Genomic DNA, 14,592 nt, shown 5'->3' on the forward strand with positions numbered 1-14,592 from the left:
ATTCTTTAGCAGTTGCTATCTTACGACCGTATCGTTCTGTGTTCTATTGTTTCTTTTTACTAAATTTTTGGTACTTTAACGCAAATGACACCAGTTGTGAAGCAAAACCGTGCAAAGTTTTTTTTATAATAAGCTTTTTTATTACATAAATATTTTTGTTTATAATTCATTGACAATTGTGAATAACTTTACCTAACATTATTACTACATATTATTTGCGATTTTTAGCTAGCATCGGGCTACTATAAAAGTATTATTTTGCTATTATAACTATCTGAGTACTAATATCTCTCAATTCAAGCTATTTGGAAATGTAGACGATTTCTCAGTTCGCAACGGCTTCGCGTAGCTACGCTTGTTGTCACTGCGGTATTTCCAGTTTAACAAACAGGTTTTACGCAAAATTAAAACACTGTTAGTTTTAATAGAGGGCAGAAACTTAAATTATACAGCTCCAAACTTTTACATTTACATTTAAATAACTTTAAAAATAGCTTACTGAGAACGTTTGAGCTAGCGGATGTAAATGAAATTAACACGTTTCCTTTTATTTTTACTACAAGTAATGAGACAGACCTCGTTGCCTATCCCTTATCAAATGATACGGTTCGCACATAGCTTTAAAGATAAAATTTGAAAATTAAGATTTTTATGATTTAATATTCTGTAATTCATAATTCCGCGCAATAGAAATAACTCGATACTACTATTTGATTCATAAAGGTATTCATGAAAAGGTGTCCACTTTTATTGTTTTTTTTTTTTTTTAAACTTATCAAAACTTAACAGAAAACTATTATTCTTTCTGGAGTTTGTGTTTGTTTTGTAAAAACTTTGTAAACCATAAAATAGAGTACGGTATTTGCTTGATTATGTACTTACATTGATAATATAGTAATGACAAGTTATTAACATTCGTCAATCAACTAGGTCTGGTATAAAAAGTGCCCACAACAGACAGTCGGGTATGTGGTGACCACTTTTTTATGTCTTTCATATAATAAGATTTGGAACGATGAAGTAAAGCCTTTTTTACTACTTTGATGAACTTTTTAAAATTTATTGTAAGACGATTCTGAAGGCTTAAAAGGATGGAGCTTATTTTAGAAGCCAACCCTGTTGCTCTCAAAGCATTTATAAATTTATAAGTCTAGAGGAAGGTAAACTTGTACCTATTAATACTAAATTTCTTATATTTATATTTTTTATTGTTAAACGTAAGATTTCTTTGATAAATTAAACTAAATCTTGTAACTTTCTAGATTATCCACACACATATATATATATATTTATAACTATATATACTCAATTATACATGTATATATATATATATATATATATATATATATATATATATATATATATATATATATATAGACACATATGCAAAGAACCAATTGAATTGTAATTGTATTCATTCTTTTCGAAAATATCTAAGCGTCTTGTCCACAGTCTTTTATTATTTAATAAGCAAGGAACAGTTTCCGTAATTTTTATTTAAATGGTGAGATGGACATTTTGATAAAAATTAATGAGAATGTTAACATTCCAAGCATTTGAAGTGCCTTTACTAAGCGAGCAGGTCGCTTAGTAAAATTTGTTATTTGATTATTTTGTTGTCCTTTTTCTTTTATATTTATAGGTATGTCTGTGTTCACATTTTACATCACTCTGTATGATAGCGAGTTTATCCTTTATGGTTACGTGTGTATAATATCAAATCCGCAATAATCGTACTCTTTAGCTCTCTGATAATCTGCGGCGCTGGCTGCACAGATCTGATTAGTCGTTCTGGAAAGTTCCAGACATACTGGGATTTCGAGCTGGCCAATCCAGACAATGCTTCCCGATCGCTAGCACAATAAACGTTCCTACATTGGCCGTCCGGTAGCCGTGAGCGTTGTTGTGCAATGTGCAATTTTTATTTTGAGTGTTTATAAAAATTGACCAACACAAGCAGAGCATAAAGAATCAGAGCTTTCGTTACTTATCGGTGTATACCGTTCACGAAGTAATGCTCTGCGTACAACGAGAGCAAGAAGCCTGCGCCTGACCGTCCACAGACCAATATACACTTTTTATACTCCTTCGGGGTTTTTTTTGCCATTTAAAGCTTTTACATTTATCTTAACAATCATCCTGTATGTAATAGATTTCCACCTATTTATATTCTGACACATCACATATTTGGATTAGATCTAATGCGTAGTGTAAAAATTTGTAAAAATATTCCTTTTGCCGAGTAAAGATCTGCCAAGAACGGATTTTAAGAAATTCCACTTAAAATGAGTATTAACGGACTTTAATTAAAAATAGTATTTTTAAAACTATAGCTGTTATATACAAGATGGTTTCCCGGGTGAGTTAATTTCGTAAAAATTATTCATGTTAAATAATAAGCGGATAGATACGATATTTAATATTTCTATCTATATTTCACGTCTCGCGAAGCGATCGGTGGACAGCTGGTCAGTCAAATGTGATTAAACATTTCGATTTGTATTTTATCAGACAGGAAAGAAATCAATACCACACCCTTTTACAAGTTAGTATTTGTAAATATGTAACCACTTCTCTAAGACTTCTCTGTATCTCATTTGATAGATTGAAACAGAAATCAATCAGCATTTACTATAAATTAATAAATATTATTAAATTTTTTAATCGTCCGAATAATTTGCAGGTGACATCACACAAAAAGGGTATGAGAAAAAACGCGCTCGTCTTCTCACCCCGTACATCGCTCAACATCAACCCCAAGGTAAGTTATCATAATCTCAGCTTAGTTTAATAGCAAACAATTGCTACTAACCATGTTGCCTCAACTAATTTTTGCCTATAAGGAATTGATGACCCGTGAGTACTGGATGTACAATCCCTACGTAATTAATCAAACTTAATTAGTGAAGTCACAAGCCAATGAAGCGATCACCCAGTACTTACGAGTCCAAGGTCGCGGTTGAAGCGTCGTCGGGGTCAAGTGTCAATTGATCACAGTTGATGGACGCAGGACTGTCGCAAAAATATCGGTCTGCTTACACATCGTAATGCTCGATTCCGCAACTAGGGTCAATCACAAGGGGCATCTTGAATCTTGACCCCGCCTAGTTGAATTTGGAACGCAAAGGCAATGAACCCAAGAAATTACTAGAAATTGGTTATTAATTTTCTACTCCCTAACAATGTTGAAAATCGGATCATTCAACAAACACAATTTATATTTTCAGTTCCGCCTTAGGGATATGTAATAATGATGCCGGCTTCCATTTGAACGTGCGTAATAAAAACTGCCGATTTAATCACTAAACAACTAGAAATTAAGGTGTCCACCGCCCATCAGCTGTGATTACGTTTATCGTCTATATTGTGTTATATTTTATTTCATGAGTTTATCTTATTGTATTTTTGTGTATTTGGTTTAGTTAGTTGGTGATCCACACGCACGTCAACCACACTTTATCATCATGTTACGATATTATCGTATTGGCACGTAAATTTTCACTAGTTACATAGCACTACCAGAGCGAGGCAGCTTTTTTTGCTTTCGTTGAACTCTATGCAATCTCGTATCTGTAAAAACCTTGGCCGAGGTGAAACGTAATGAGGTGTTCACAATAAAAAGATTGTCGTTAAGGCATGGCTACATGAGCGAAATTTAGGTCCATTCTAAGTAATGTTCATAATGTTTTTAATTTCGTAATTGTCTAATGCATGAAACTGTTCCAATGTAAAGTGCTTGTTACGATAAGTCACTAATGAACTGTTGTGTCTTCAATTGTTAGTTTAATGAAATCATACAAAGAACGCTTTATTAATATGTGCTTTTAAATAGTTTGAACACAGGATGTTATTGTTGATATTATATACAGCCCAAATGTCCATGTGCTATTAAAGTCACACAAAAATAACAATTTAAAGGAACGAATTAATATGGTAACACAAAAGATTTTAATAAAATTCAGTAACCATTCTATACAACGGCAATTAAATCAGTCCGTAGTAACGGTAGACGAACTGATGCAGCCGTAAGTGATGTGCATCGATTAGTATCAAGCGGGTGTGTAGTCGTGTCTCGAGAAACTAAGATGTAATAAGCAAAGCGTATTGTTTCGCTTCAAGACTTAACTTTGCAAAGTAAGATACTCTTAATACAGTTTTCATTACATTCAACATGTATTAAAACTGTATAAACATATTTATTAAAAATTAACATGATTAAACTCTATTTTCGTATGTACACCGTTGTCTCTGTAAATTATAAATTTCTCTTTAATTAAACTTCCTTATTTATTTGTTACGGTTAGATAGGCGAACGTGACGAAATTGCGACCTAATAAGCACTAATAAATAAGCTGAACGTTATCTTTTACGTACAAGTCTTCAACAATAAACAATTGTACTTTAATTTCTTTCTATTTTCAATAAATATTCAGCTGCATGTATTTGTAAGAAGGTGTTTAGTATCAAAAAAGATAATATTTGCATTAATTATCTCATCCAACCACGTTCCATATGAAGTATGGATAGTGTATCTATTTCTTTTTAGTAGATCATTATGAATTAGAAAAAGGAAACTTCAGATGATTTTACTTTATCTCTTGAAATTTTTACATAGCACAGCTTATTACTATAACCACTACAGTTATTAAAGTGTAAAGAGTTAACAGAGTGTACCTAGCAATAATGTTCTGATAATTTACTGCTCTTAACTAACGATCCGTTTGCCTTTAGGACTGCGAGTATCAGTATAAACGTTTTCGAGACCTGCATTGCGCCACCTAATAACGTCCACACCTCGGTACCTTATCAATCGAAATGGTCAATGATCTCGCCTGATAACAAGCATTTCGTCACATTAAACAGTTCACCGAATATATTAAAAACTTAATTATTATCAAGTTATTTTTCTCTACTTTTTTTTTTTCAATTTTTATCACCAATTTATGAATATAAAATATTATAGAAACAGCTCGATACGCTTCGTACATAAGTACATAGTATGTTTATATTTTATTTGCTTTATTGGCAGAGACATTTGACCCTCATTAAGTAGCGTTAAGATTTCGTTTAAGATATCTGATATGGACTGAGGGATGTGTGAAAATTGGTGAGCAAACATGGCGATATGTTGTACAGCAGGGATTCAGGCAGTTCGAGGGCCGCGTGGAGATGGCGGCAGCAGCAGGCAGCACACAAGAAATCGTCGCACCCACCGCCGTGTGACTCACAATGAGAAGAGATACCATTCAGGTATCTTAAAGGACCATGTGATTGGTAGCTACCACCACACAAACACACATTATTTCCACGAAATACAAAAATTGCCAACTGATACCATGAAATCGGAACTTCGTTTCAATTGTCACCGCATTTTTATCTCAATGTAACACCGAGAAGAGATAAATACCGTTTACTATCACAGTTTTTGTAGTTTATCCATGTTAAAAAAATATTCTTGAATTGTAAATTCTTGTTTGTATTCCAATCTATATCAGTGCCGTGATTTAATTTCATCCATCCATTACGTAGAACTTTCGTTCCGTATATTCTCGGACTGTTAGGCTTCTTATATTGAACGTATTAAAAACAAAACAATAACATAAATAACAGGTTTTAACAAACAAACAATATTTACTGTATTATATTAGCGCTATTTTTAAATGTTACAATTAGAAAAGCATGATGCTTGTGATGCTACACCCAGTCCGTTGTAATGCTATGTCTTCTTTCAAAACAAATAAGAGTAAGAGAATTGAAAACTAATTTTGGTTTGGTATCGATTCGCATGTTTCATCTAATATCAACGCGATAGTAGGTAAACACGATATCTATGTCATCATATTCTAGTGACAAGAATTTATGAATACGAGGAAAAAATGTTATAAAATTTTGAAAAAAAAATTAATTCGATGTACAATCCCAACTAATTAGTTTTTCCGTGGTTAAGTCACGTCAACATGTATGTATCCATCACTCTTAAATTTACCTTCAACCTAAACACTTTTTGATTCGATTAAGGAATATTGTAACTGCTATAAATAAGAATATATATTTAGTTCAAATTTTACATTTTAATCATAATCATCGTATGAACTGATGGACGCCCACTGCAAGGCTCGCCCCAAATATTGCAACAGTGACGGCTCCAGCGATCTCCCGTAACCTTAACTACGTAGTCTGTCCACCGAGTGGGGGGGGGGGTACCCACGCCATATCTACCAGCTGATCTCCACTCGGGAACCTATCTGACTTAAAATTTTAACTATTTCTTGGTAATGAAATATAAACCAATAAACGGTTTGCTTCACTTGCTGACATAGTGCAACAGGGTTAATGCAGAGATAGTAATTTGATACAGATGATGACATATATACAGCAACCAGTTCCGTATGCGAGCACTGAAATCGAAGCCGGTTGAATAAGCATTTTTATATGATTCATTATAATAGTAATTGTTATCAAACAATAAAAGATAATTATGTGACAATGTTAAAGTTTGAATTTACAACGAAAAATTATGAAACTTCGTTACGATTTTCAACTTTATTACAATTGTTAGTAAGAGCCATTATCCACTTTACACATTGACGTGCTATTCGAATTTCACTAAAAACGTTACTACGCTATGCCTGTACCCGTTAGTGTTCAAGCAATAGTTTTATACTATAATGAATTATCCTATAATTATGATTCGGAGTGCTATAATTGGACATAATCATTTCATTAGATAGACAGAATAATTATAATTCATATCTCTGTATAATAGATTATGTAACGTGTACTCTAGAAGTATTTCTCTTTTATAAAACAGAAATGAAGATTTTTTAATATAGATGTTTATAAATTTAGAATTTACTTTCATAAGTCAGTGGAACGTATCAGTAAATCATAGTAGACTTGTGCATTTGTCAGCCGTTTAATATTTACATGGTTATAAGTTATAGGTGGAAAAGCTTCAAAGAGGTGAATGTATAGCTCATTTATCAGTAAAAAGCTACACAGCTTTTTAACCTATGTCTAATCACTGTGTTGATTGATTAGTCTGACATATTTTCTGATGGAATGCGACAGCCTAGTAACTTCTGGTGGTATAATGTCTGTCGGGACAGCTTAAAAAATTAAACTGTGTGTAATAAAAATTACGCACAAATTTTATTATTTTGAGGTGTTCGTGCCTTTTAACCTTTCTAAACCACTAACTCATGTAAACTTGCTTTTGTTGCGGTCAATTATATCTACCACAAAACCGTGTTTTCTTTCTTACGGTAAGAAAACGCCTTCGTTGTAGATATTAAAACGTTACGAATCGTTTATTATAGCTGTTTTAATAGCTGCAATTAGTATTAGTGTAAGAAAGAATCGGGCCATATAAGTAAGCTCTCAGGCGCTCACCGCGCCATGGAGAGGCCGGATTTCTCTTCTAGATCGAATTAGGTATCTATAGTTTCGAAGAACCAAAGTAACATAGTCAGGCGGATTGGCAAGTTCAAGTGACAATGGGTAAGGACATATAGCGCCCAGAACATTAAAATGGCAGCTGGTGTTTTAAGATTTTGGAGTACAGTCCACGAATCGGCAAGAACATAGGTACACCTATAAAATTTTCCGGACAGTTTACTTTGTTAACGTCGTGGAAAGGTGATGTATACAGGCTGTTCCAACCGATTTTTTTGGAAATCTTTGCGGAAGTCTATGTTCAGCAGTTGACTTCTTAGAGCCGAAATGATAATAGATAATGTAAAGAGATAGAGCAGTAGTAACCCGGCGCCAAAACACTGCGACTTGCGATGGTAGGTCTAGGGCTCGATTCCTGGTTTGCATTCTTTTATAATTTTTGCGTTAATTATATAGGATTGCCACTGCTCAGAAGTTCAAAGGATGGGCAGCAGCGGCCTGTGCATACCTTACCACATTGCGATCGCTACCCACCGGCCAAACGTAGCGATTATGGTATATGGGGGATATACCATAATCGCTACGTTTGGCCGGACTATAGATATCTTCGAAGGACGCCTTTTACTTACAGTGGGCGTCTATCGGCTGAAAAAAGAATTTAATTTTCTAGTTGCATATATTTATATACACTTACACACACACACACACACACATTTGTGTGTGTGTGTGTGTGTGTATATATATATATAAGATTGGAAAAAAAAATTATGAGGTATTTTAATTATGATTCATAACGTTATTTTTAATTTATGCTTCACATCATTACCATTAACTTCAGGTTATATTACAGTCTAACTAGAGGCGTTGTATTATGGTAATAACAAATGGAATAGTTTGGCACTCGTGCACGGTGCCTGTCACGGTTCGCATAATACATGCGGGCACAGCGGATCCATGTACAACGGTTTGCTTTTGTGTAGCAAAGTAAAATTAAATAGGTATGTAGTTATAATACACTTCCGGTTATGCTTGTTACATGTACAGCAAGCAAAATAGTATGAGCTCCAGAGAGAAAAGAAATACATTGAAGTTTAAATATGAACGGACAGCTAAACATGTTACTTCCAGCATTGTATTGTTATATATTTTTAGCTGTACCCCGCCCGCTTCTCGAACTAATTGAACTCCACATCAACCCCCCTGGGGGTATAATTTCGTACAATCTGTTCTTAGCTGATGTTAACTTGGCAACATGAATATGCCTGCCATTTAGCCTTATTGTTCCAAATATATCGTGATGAATAGGTAAAACACTCTTACTCTCAAATGTATATTTATAAATTTTATGAAAACGGCTGTCCACGATTATCGCAACAAGGCAACCTAGGTCTTCTTTAAATGCTTTTTTGTGATTTATAATGCATATTCTAATTTAATGTTGCTATTCTTTCTTTGCATAGTTAACTGACTACTGGTTACTGCATACGGGCTGTGCAAAAGAGGTTATCGTGACGAACTTATCGACTTATATGAAGATGATGATGATGATTCTTTAACGCTATTCAATACTTAAGGCTCTAGAAGGGGTGGGCTCGGGTCGTAAATTTACTACGCTAGCCCTGTGTGGACTAAAACAACTCGTAGTTTGGTTCAAAACATGTTGACTTCTCTATTGAACTCAAGATTTATCCATTTTATGTCTATGTGAAAATCTATTAACAAGATAAAAATTTGAATGAAAAATTGATAAAATTTACAATACACATACAATTACAATGTACCAGTTTACGATTTTATTTAGTTTTATTTGAAACTGTTTTGTGGTAGTAGTAGTCCTAAATAGTTTGTTGGTATAGGGACATACCAGCCGTATAGTTAGCAAAGGAGCTCTCATATCATCTGCCATACAACTGCAGGGCGCTGTATGTACAAAAACCACTGGGCCGATTTAACGTGATGTATCTTATATATGATATAACAAAACGACATACATGCAATGCATTGATTTTAACGAACCATTTTGATTATTGTAGATATACTGGAATTGTTATACATATCGTAGTTAATAACTACACATATCTATCTTTTACATCAACACCATTAGTGTAACAGTAATAAAACAGTAATAGTTAAGATCTTTTGCGCGATGAATGGTATCTGCACAGTGTGCGCAGACGTAAAACCGTACGTGTCGGCTCTATCACGCAACCGTTTCTGAAATAAATTATTTATTCTACACTTTTTTGTTTACACGATTCAGTAAACAGAGTGAAACATTTACTTAGGCATCGAGGGTTAACTTAAACTTAAATTTTGCAATGCTCCTTGATAACGTTAATATATATATATATATATATATATATATATATATATATATATATATATATATATATATATACACAACAGATGTTAGCGCTTTTTCGCATAGTATTTTTACTAATTAAGGAGCTTCAATCTAAGCGCAGATATTTGTGTAATTCAATTTGGAAGCAGAATTATTGCACCCCAAACTTGAAAGGCCAATTTCAACACATATTTCAACTCTGTTGTTGTTATAATGTTATACTATATGTAGGTTTCCATAGAACTTAAAAAAAATAACATTAACTGTACAACAGTAAGTTAATTGTTGCTTTTTTACGCAAGTATTATATTCGTCGTATAATGGTTATAAATTTATTTTAAAATAAAATATGGCTAAAAAGAATCATAATGTTAAAAAAATAGAAAATATTAAAGTTAAAGAGGGACACTGAAAGTGAATCACAAGTTTTACAGTCTTTGGTCTTGTTAGACAATTTATTCAACGTCGCTCGCAAAACTGACAATTTAGCGTGCATTGAAGTTTCTCCACTGAGAGTTCATTGCATTGCTTCAGGGTTGAGACTGGATCGATAATATAGAACTGAAATTTTAACACGGCGTCTTTACGACAATTTTAGAATAAAAAAAGTTCATTGTTATAGATATTTTATTTTCATTCTCATAAAATTAGTATTACATAGTAAAAGGTATATTGTTTTAAAATGTAAATTTGTTATTGTTTAGCTCTAATTTTTAAAATTTAATTTGGCATATTGTCTTAAAATAAACTGTTATATTTAAAATGTATGAACTATGAATGTGACGAAGCGTGTCATGGCCGGTACAGCGTAATGCAACGTTGCCATTCCGTGATAAACGAGCTCGCTCATCTGTACACGAATTTAATTGGAGTGTACTGAAAGCTGTGCGCATGAATTAGTTGACGGTACTTATGATTTAGAAAATATACATATATACACAATTATTTCAGACGTGAATGCTTAGGTTTTTGCGATACAACACTTTAGTAAAAAATGTTTGTAAAGTAAAAAAAAATAACTATCAATACTTAAATAGTTTCATTGAAACTTAAAGAATATTTTAAATTAAATGGAATATAAAAATGAACTCGGCATAAGATGACTATATCTGTTTCAAAAGGCCCGGCCCGGAAAAGTTAAATTTAAAAAAAATTTAAAAGTTACCTATTTTGTGAAGTTCATTACTTTGGGAAAACAATCATAACTAAAACTTTTTTTATATCCATATTATTAGCCACACCATGTTGTTCATTACTGCAAAGAAGCTTAGTAACCAGAAACCAGAGACTCTTTGTTTAGCGTACCTTATATTGCTATCGATATATACGAACTATAAATACATTGTCATCTTTATGTGAATGTCATCTGATACATGGATGCAGTAACGGATTTAAATTTCTAGAGTTAACATCAGCAATTATTATCTGTTTCATGCTACGTGGTACGTACCTTTTTCAGTTTGAAAATGATAGGTGGATTGTCAACATATACTATTGCACACGCAGATCACAACCTTTCTATTTCAATTTAAGTTACAAAAAAATATTTACCTACTTTTTAACTTTATTTTTTGTTGAAATTTTATTGTTTTTTTTTTTTAAATATTGGAGTGACGGACAAGACACAGTAACACTATTCCAAGAAACACATGTACGTATATTGTTTAATTGTATTATAAATATTCTCTGTTTGACTAAAATTTCTTCGTGTCTGACTTACCCACCTATAATTTCTTTCGATCAATCATAAATATATTAAAATATTGGATTAGCAAATTATAAATGTAAGGAATTTAAGTTGAATGTATTGCAGAAGTAAGTGGTGTTTTTTTTTTTTTGATCAGTTTCTAAATGGAAAATATACTGATAATACTGATATAAGAAAAAATATTTGCCTATTTGTAAAGCGTTTTTATATTAACTTATTATCTTGCGAAACCAAACGCGTTGAAGTTCTTTAGTTTCGTGAGACTTCCTCCATTGGAGCTTTGGATTAATTTAATCGTGGTTATTAACCGTTAATAAAACCAACGGGTTAAATGATTTAATGCTATGCATGTTACTTAACGCTTTTTTAATACAGACAAACTATTTATTTCTTTCCCTATAAGAAAATTATATAAACTAATAGATTCAAAGCAAAAAAAGAGTTATACATCGAGTCCACAAATTCATAATTTCCTCTTTTCGCCATTTTCAGGTGAATTATATCGTAAAGAATGCATTAAAACCGCGACATGCAACTTTGGATAAGCAGTAGTGTAATTCAACCTGTAGAGGTTTAATGCATGAAAAGCAGCTAAAATATTCTTTACCAATGTCCAAACTTACCTTTCAAAAGAGGATTTTTCATAAAATTATTTCTTTGATTACGAGTGAGTTATTTTGTTCGAGACCATTCCGACATAAATTTCGTATGGGCCAGGTATATAAACGATGCAGAACTCTGTTAAAAATTTCTTTCGTAAAAAAAACCATATCAAAGAACCATCAGTTTTCCTTCATACTTTACATTTTTTTTACAGCCATTTACAATCGCAGGGTTTTTGTTCGTAGCAACTAGTCCCTAAGGAAAATCCCTCTCATTCCAAGGTTGATATTTGTCCCTGGAAAAGATAATATCTCCACCCTATACAACCGCCGTACTGTATAAACACCGGTCTCTGCGTATTCAATATTGCGACTATAAAAACTAGAATGATATCATGGTATACATGGTATCGTGCTTTTCATTTACGTTACTGACATAGTTACAAGCAAAATTAGAATAGAATATTCACGGCATATATTTTTTACCTCTACTGAAACATAAGTTGTAACATCATTTTTCATTCGTATTCACAACATATACACAATACACAAATGTGGTGTGGCTACCAATCCAGCTTGTTCCTTTGGTCCTCGCAATTGATTCACGTAGTGTCACTGATTTATTTTGTGGTTTTTATCTTCAATGTAGTTAGGTGTTGGTATTTTTTAAAATACTCGATTCACATAATCACACAGGCATGAATAGAGTTTGTTTACTTTTTTTTCTATTTTGTGCTCACCAAATATTAGTAACTAAGAAAATTTTTAGAAAAGCAACCTTAAGAAACCGAAAGCCACTATAAGATATAATTATTTATGCTTCTTTTTGTATTGGAATTATGCACGTAATAGATATTAGAATTATTGCATGTCATGGTCGTTGAAGTAAAAGTAATCTTTGTTTTAGTAAAATTGTCAAAATTGGTTAACGTCTTAAGTTTTTTAAATAGTGAATTTATTAGTGAATTTTACGTTATGTTTATTGAAAAATTATTAATGTCAAAACAATACAATATAATAACATTGTTACGAATGTTTTGTTACAGAAGCTCTCTAGTAAACGAAGACGTAAAAAGTGCGGGTGTGTTTAAATAGAGCTTTTGTCTCTACATCTTCTATTTCAGCCTACCTGTCAGATACTCACTGCATAGCCTACTTCAAATATCGGCACGATTACCTTACTTACTCTTACGCTGTCCGCATCCAGCGACTTTCCGTGGCCGTAGCGAATTTCTGCATATTTTTTTAATAATTAAGCATTTCGTCACAGTGTTTTAAAACTCATATTAGTTCATAGGGTATTATTATTTAGACTTTTATAAATATAGTGATATAAAAGAGCTTAACCAAAATTTTTGATAAAATAATTTCTAAAACCATTTTGGACATTCCTAGTTCGATTGTTATAATAAAATACAATAATACGGGGTAGGTGTGTGAATATGAGCCGGTAGGTTTAGCGTGGGTAGGCTCCTCGGCTAGGTGGACTGATGACATAGTTAAGTTCGCGAGAAGTCGCTAGATGCAAGCAGCACGCACTGTCAGTCGTTGTGACGGTCATTGTGACGATCTTTGGGGAGGCCTATACCTTGTAGTAGACTTGTATAGGCTTACATGAATTTATGAATGAATGAATGAATATGAAATATTTCGTTTTAACGCCTCCAACCCTTTATAGGTATGGTGTGTATATACAGTGTGTTTAAAGCCACATGGTTCAAATCAAAATATAAATAATATATTACATTTTGAATTTGAAACATGTAAACATAAATTTTCCATATAAATTTTCTAATTCCGTCATTTTGTGCTTCCATCTGCGGGTACTGTAATATTAGATTTGTCGCCCTGACGCCACGTGACGAATATCAAATGGAACTAGGTTTACAAACATGTAGACAGTTGCAACTCTCAGCGTACTGAGGTCTTTCACAGCGAACATTTTATAATACATAATTTTATAAGACAAAGATTTTTTTTTGGAAATTAATAGGTAGAAGGTTCGTCTTAAGCCAAAACGCGAGGATAGCAAGTCTCTTTGTGGTTTCCTTGGCTGCGTCGAGAGTTTTATACCACAATAATTTAACAATAAAAAATGGTTAACAAAATTTTTGCTTGCTGAATCATCTACCTGATGCATTTTAATGTAGTCGTGGCCGTTTCAGCCCGTAACCGCCCACTGCAGTCATATGTCTCTCTCAAATATATCAACCATCATACTTGGCTGGCGGGTTAGCAATCGCAGTACGGAATTATGATACGCAGAGGGCGCTGCTGCCCATCCTCTGAAAACTTGTTTGTGAGCCGTGATAATCTTATATAACTCATGTATAAAATATGAATTATATAAGATTGTTATCCCAGTTATCATACCCGCAACTTACTATCGCAAGTCTCAGTCCTCTACCGCTGGACGAAATCTTTGGGGGAGGTCTGTGCCCTGCTGTGAAACAAAGACTGAAAAGGTGGCGCAATCTTTTAAAAGTAATTTTAGAGTATCTTTTGCAATTCATTTCTGTGTTTTATGGAATTAGTGCACAAAG

At 33.1% G+C, this 14,592-nt stretch overlaps 1 protein-coding gene across 6 annotated transcripts in view; it reads left to right on the forward strand.

Annotated features, from left to right (window-relative positions):
- The window catches only part of DIP2 (disco-interacting protein 2), a 69,769-nt gene that overhangs the window by 15,989 nt on the left and 39,188 nt on the right, over positions 1–14,592 (forward strand). For 3 of the 6 annotated variants that reach the window (XM_068765066.1, XM_068765230.1, XM_068765146.1), the window contains exon 2: positions 2,684–2,761. In XM_068765066.1, the coding sequence (XP_068621167.1) occupies positions 2,684–2,761 (78 nt within the window). Of the gene's footprint in view, positions 1–2,683; positions 2,762–5,136; positions 5,251–14,592 lie in introns of all 6 variants that reach the window. The other 3 variants (XM_068764816.1, XM_068764982.1, XM_068764901.1) reach the window with 2 other exon arrangements.

Source organism: Battus philenor, unplaced genomic scaffold, assembly GCF_028537555.1.
Source record: "Battus philenor isolate CCGP_79_NKW_IND1 unplaced genomic scaffold, ilBatPhil1.0.hap1 SCAF_1, whole genome shotgun sequence".
Taxonomy (NCBI): domain Eukaryota; kingdom Metazoa; phylum Arthropoda; class Insecta; order Lepidoptera; family Papilionidae; genus Battus; species Battus philenor.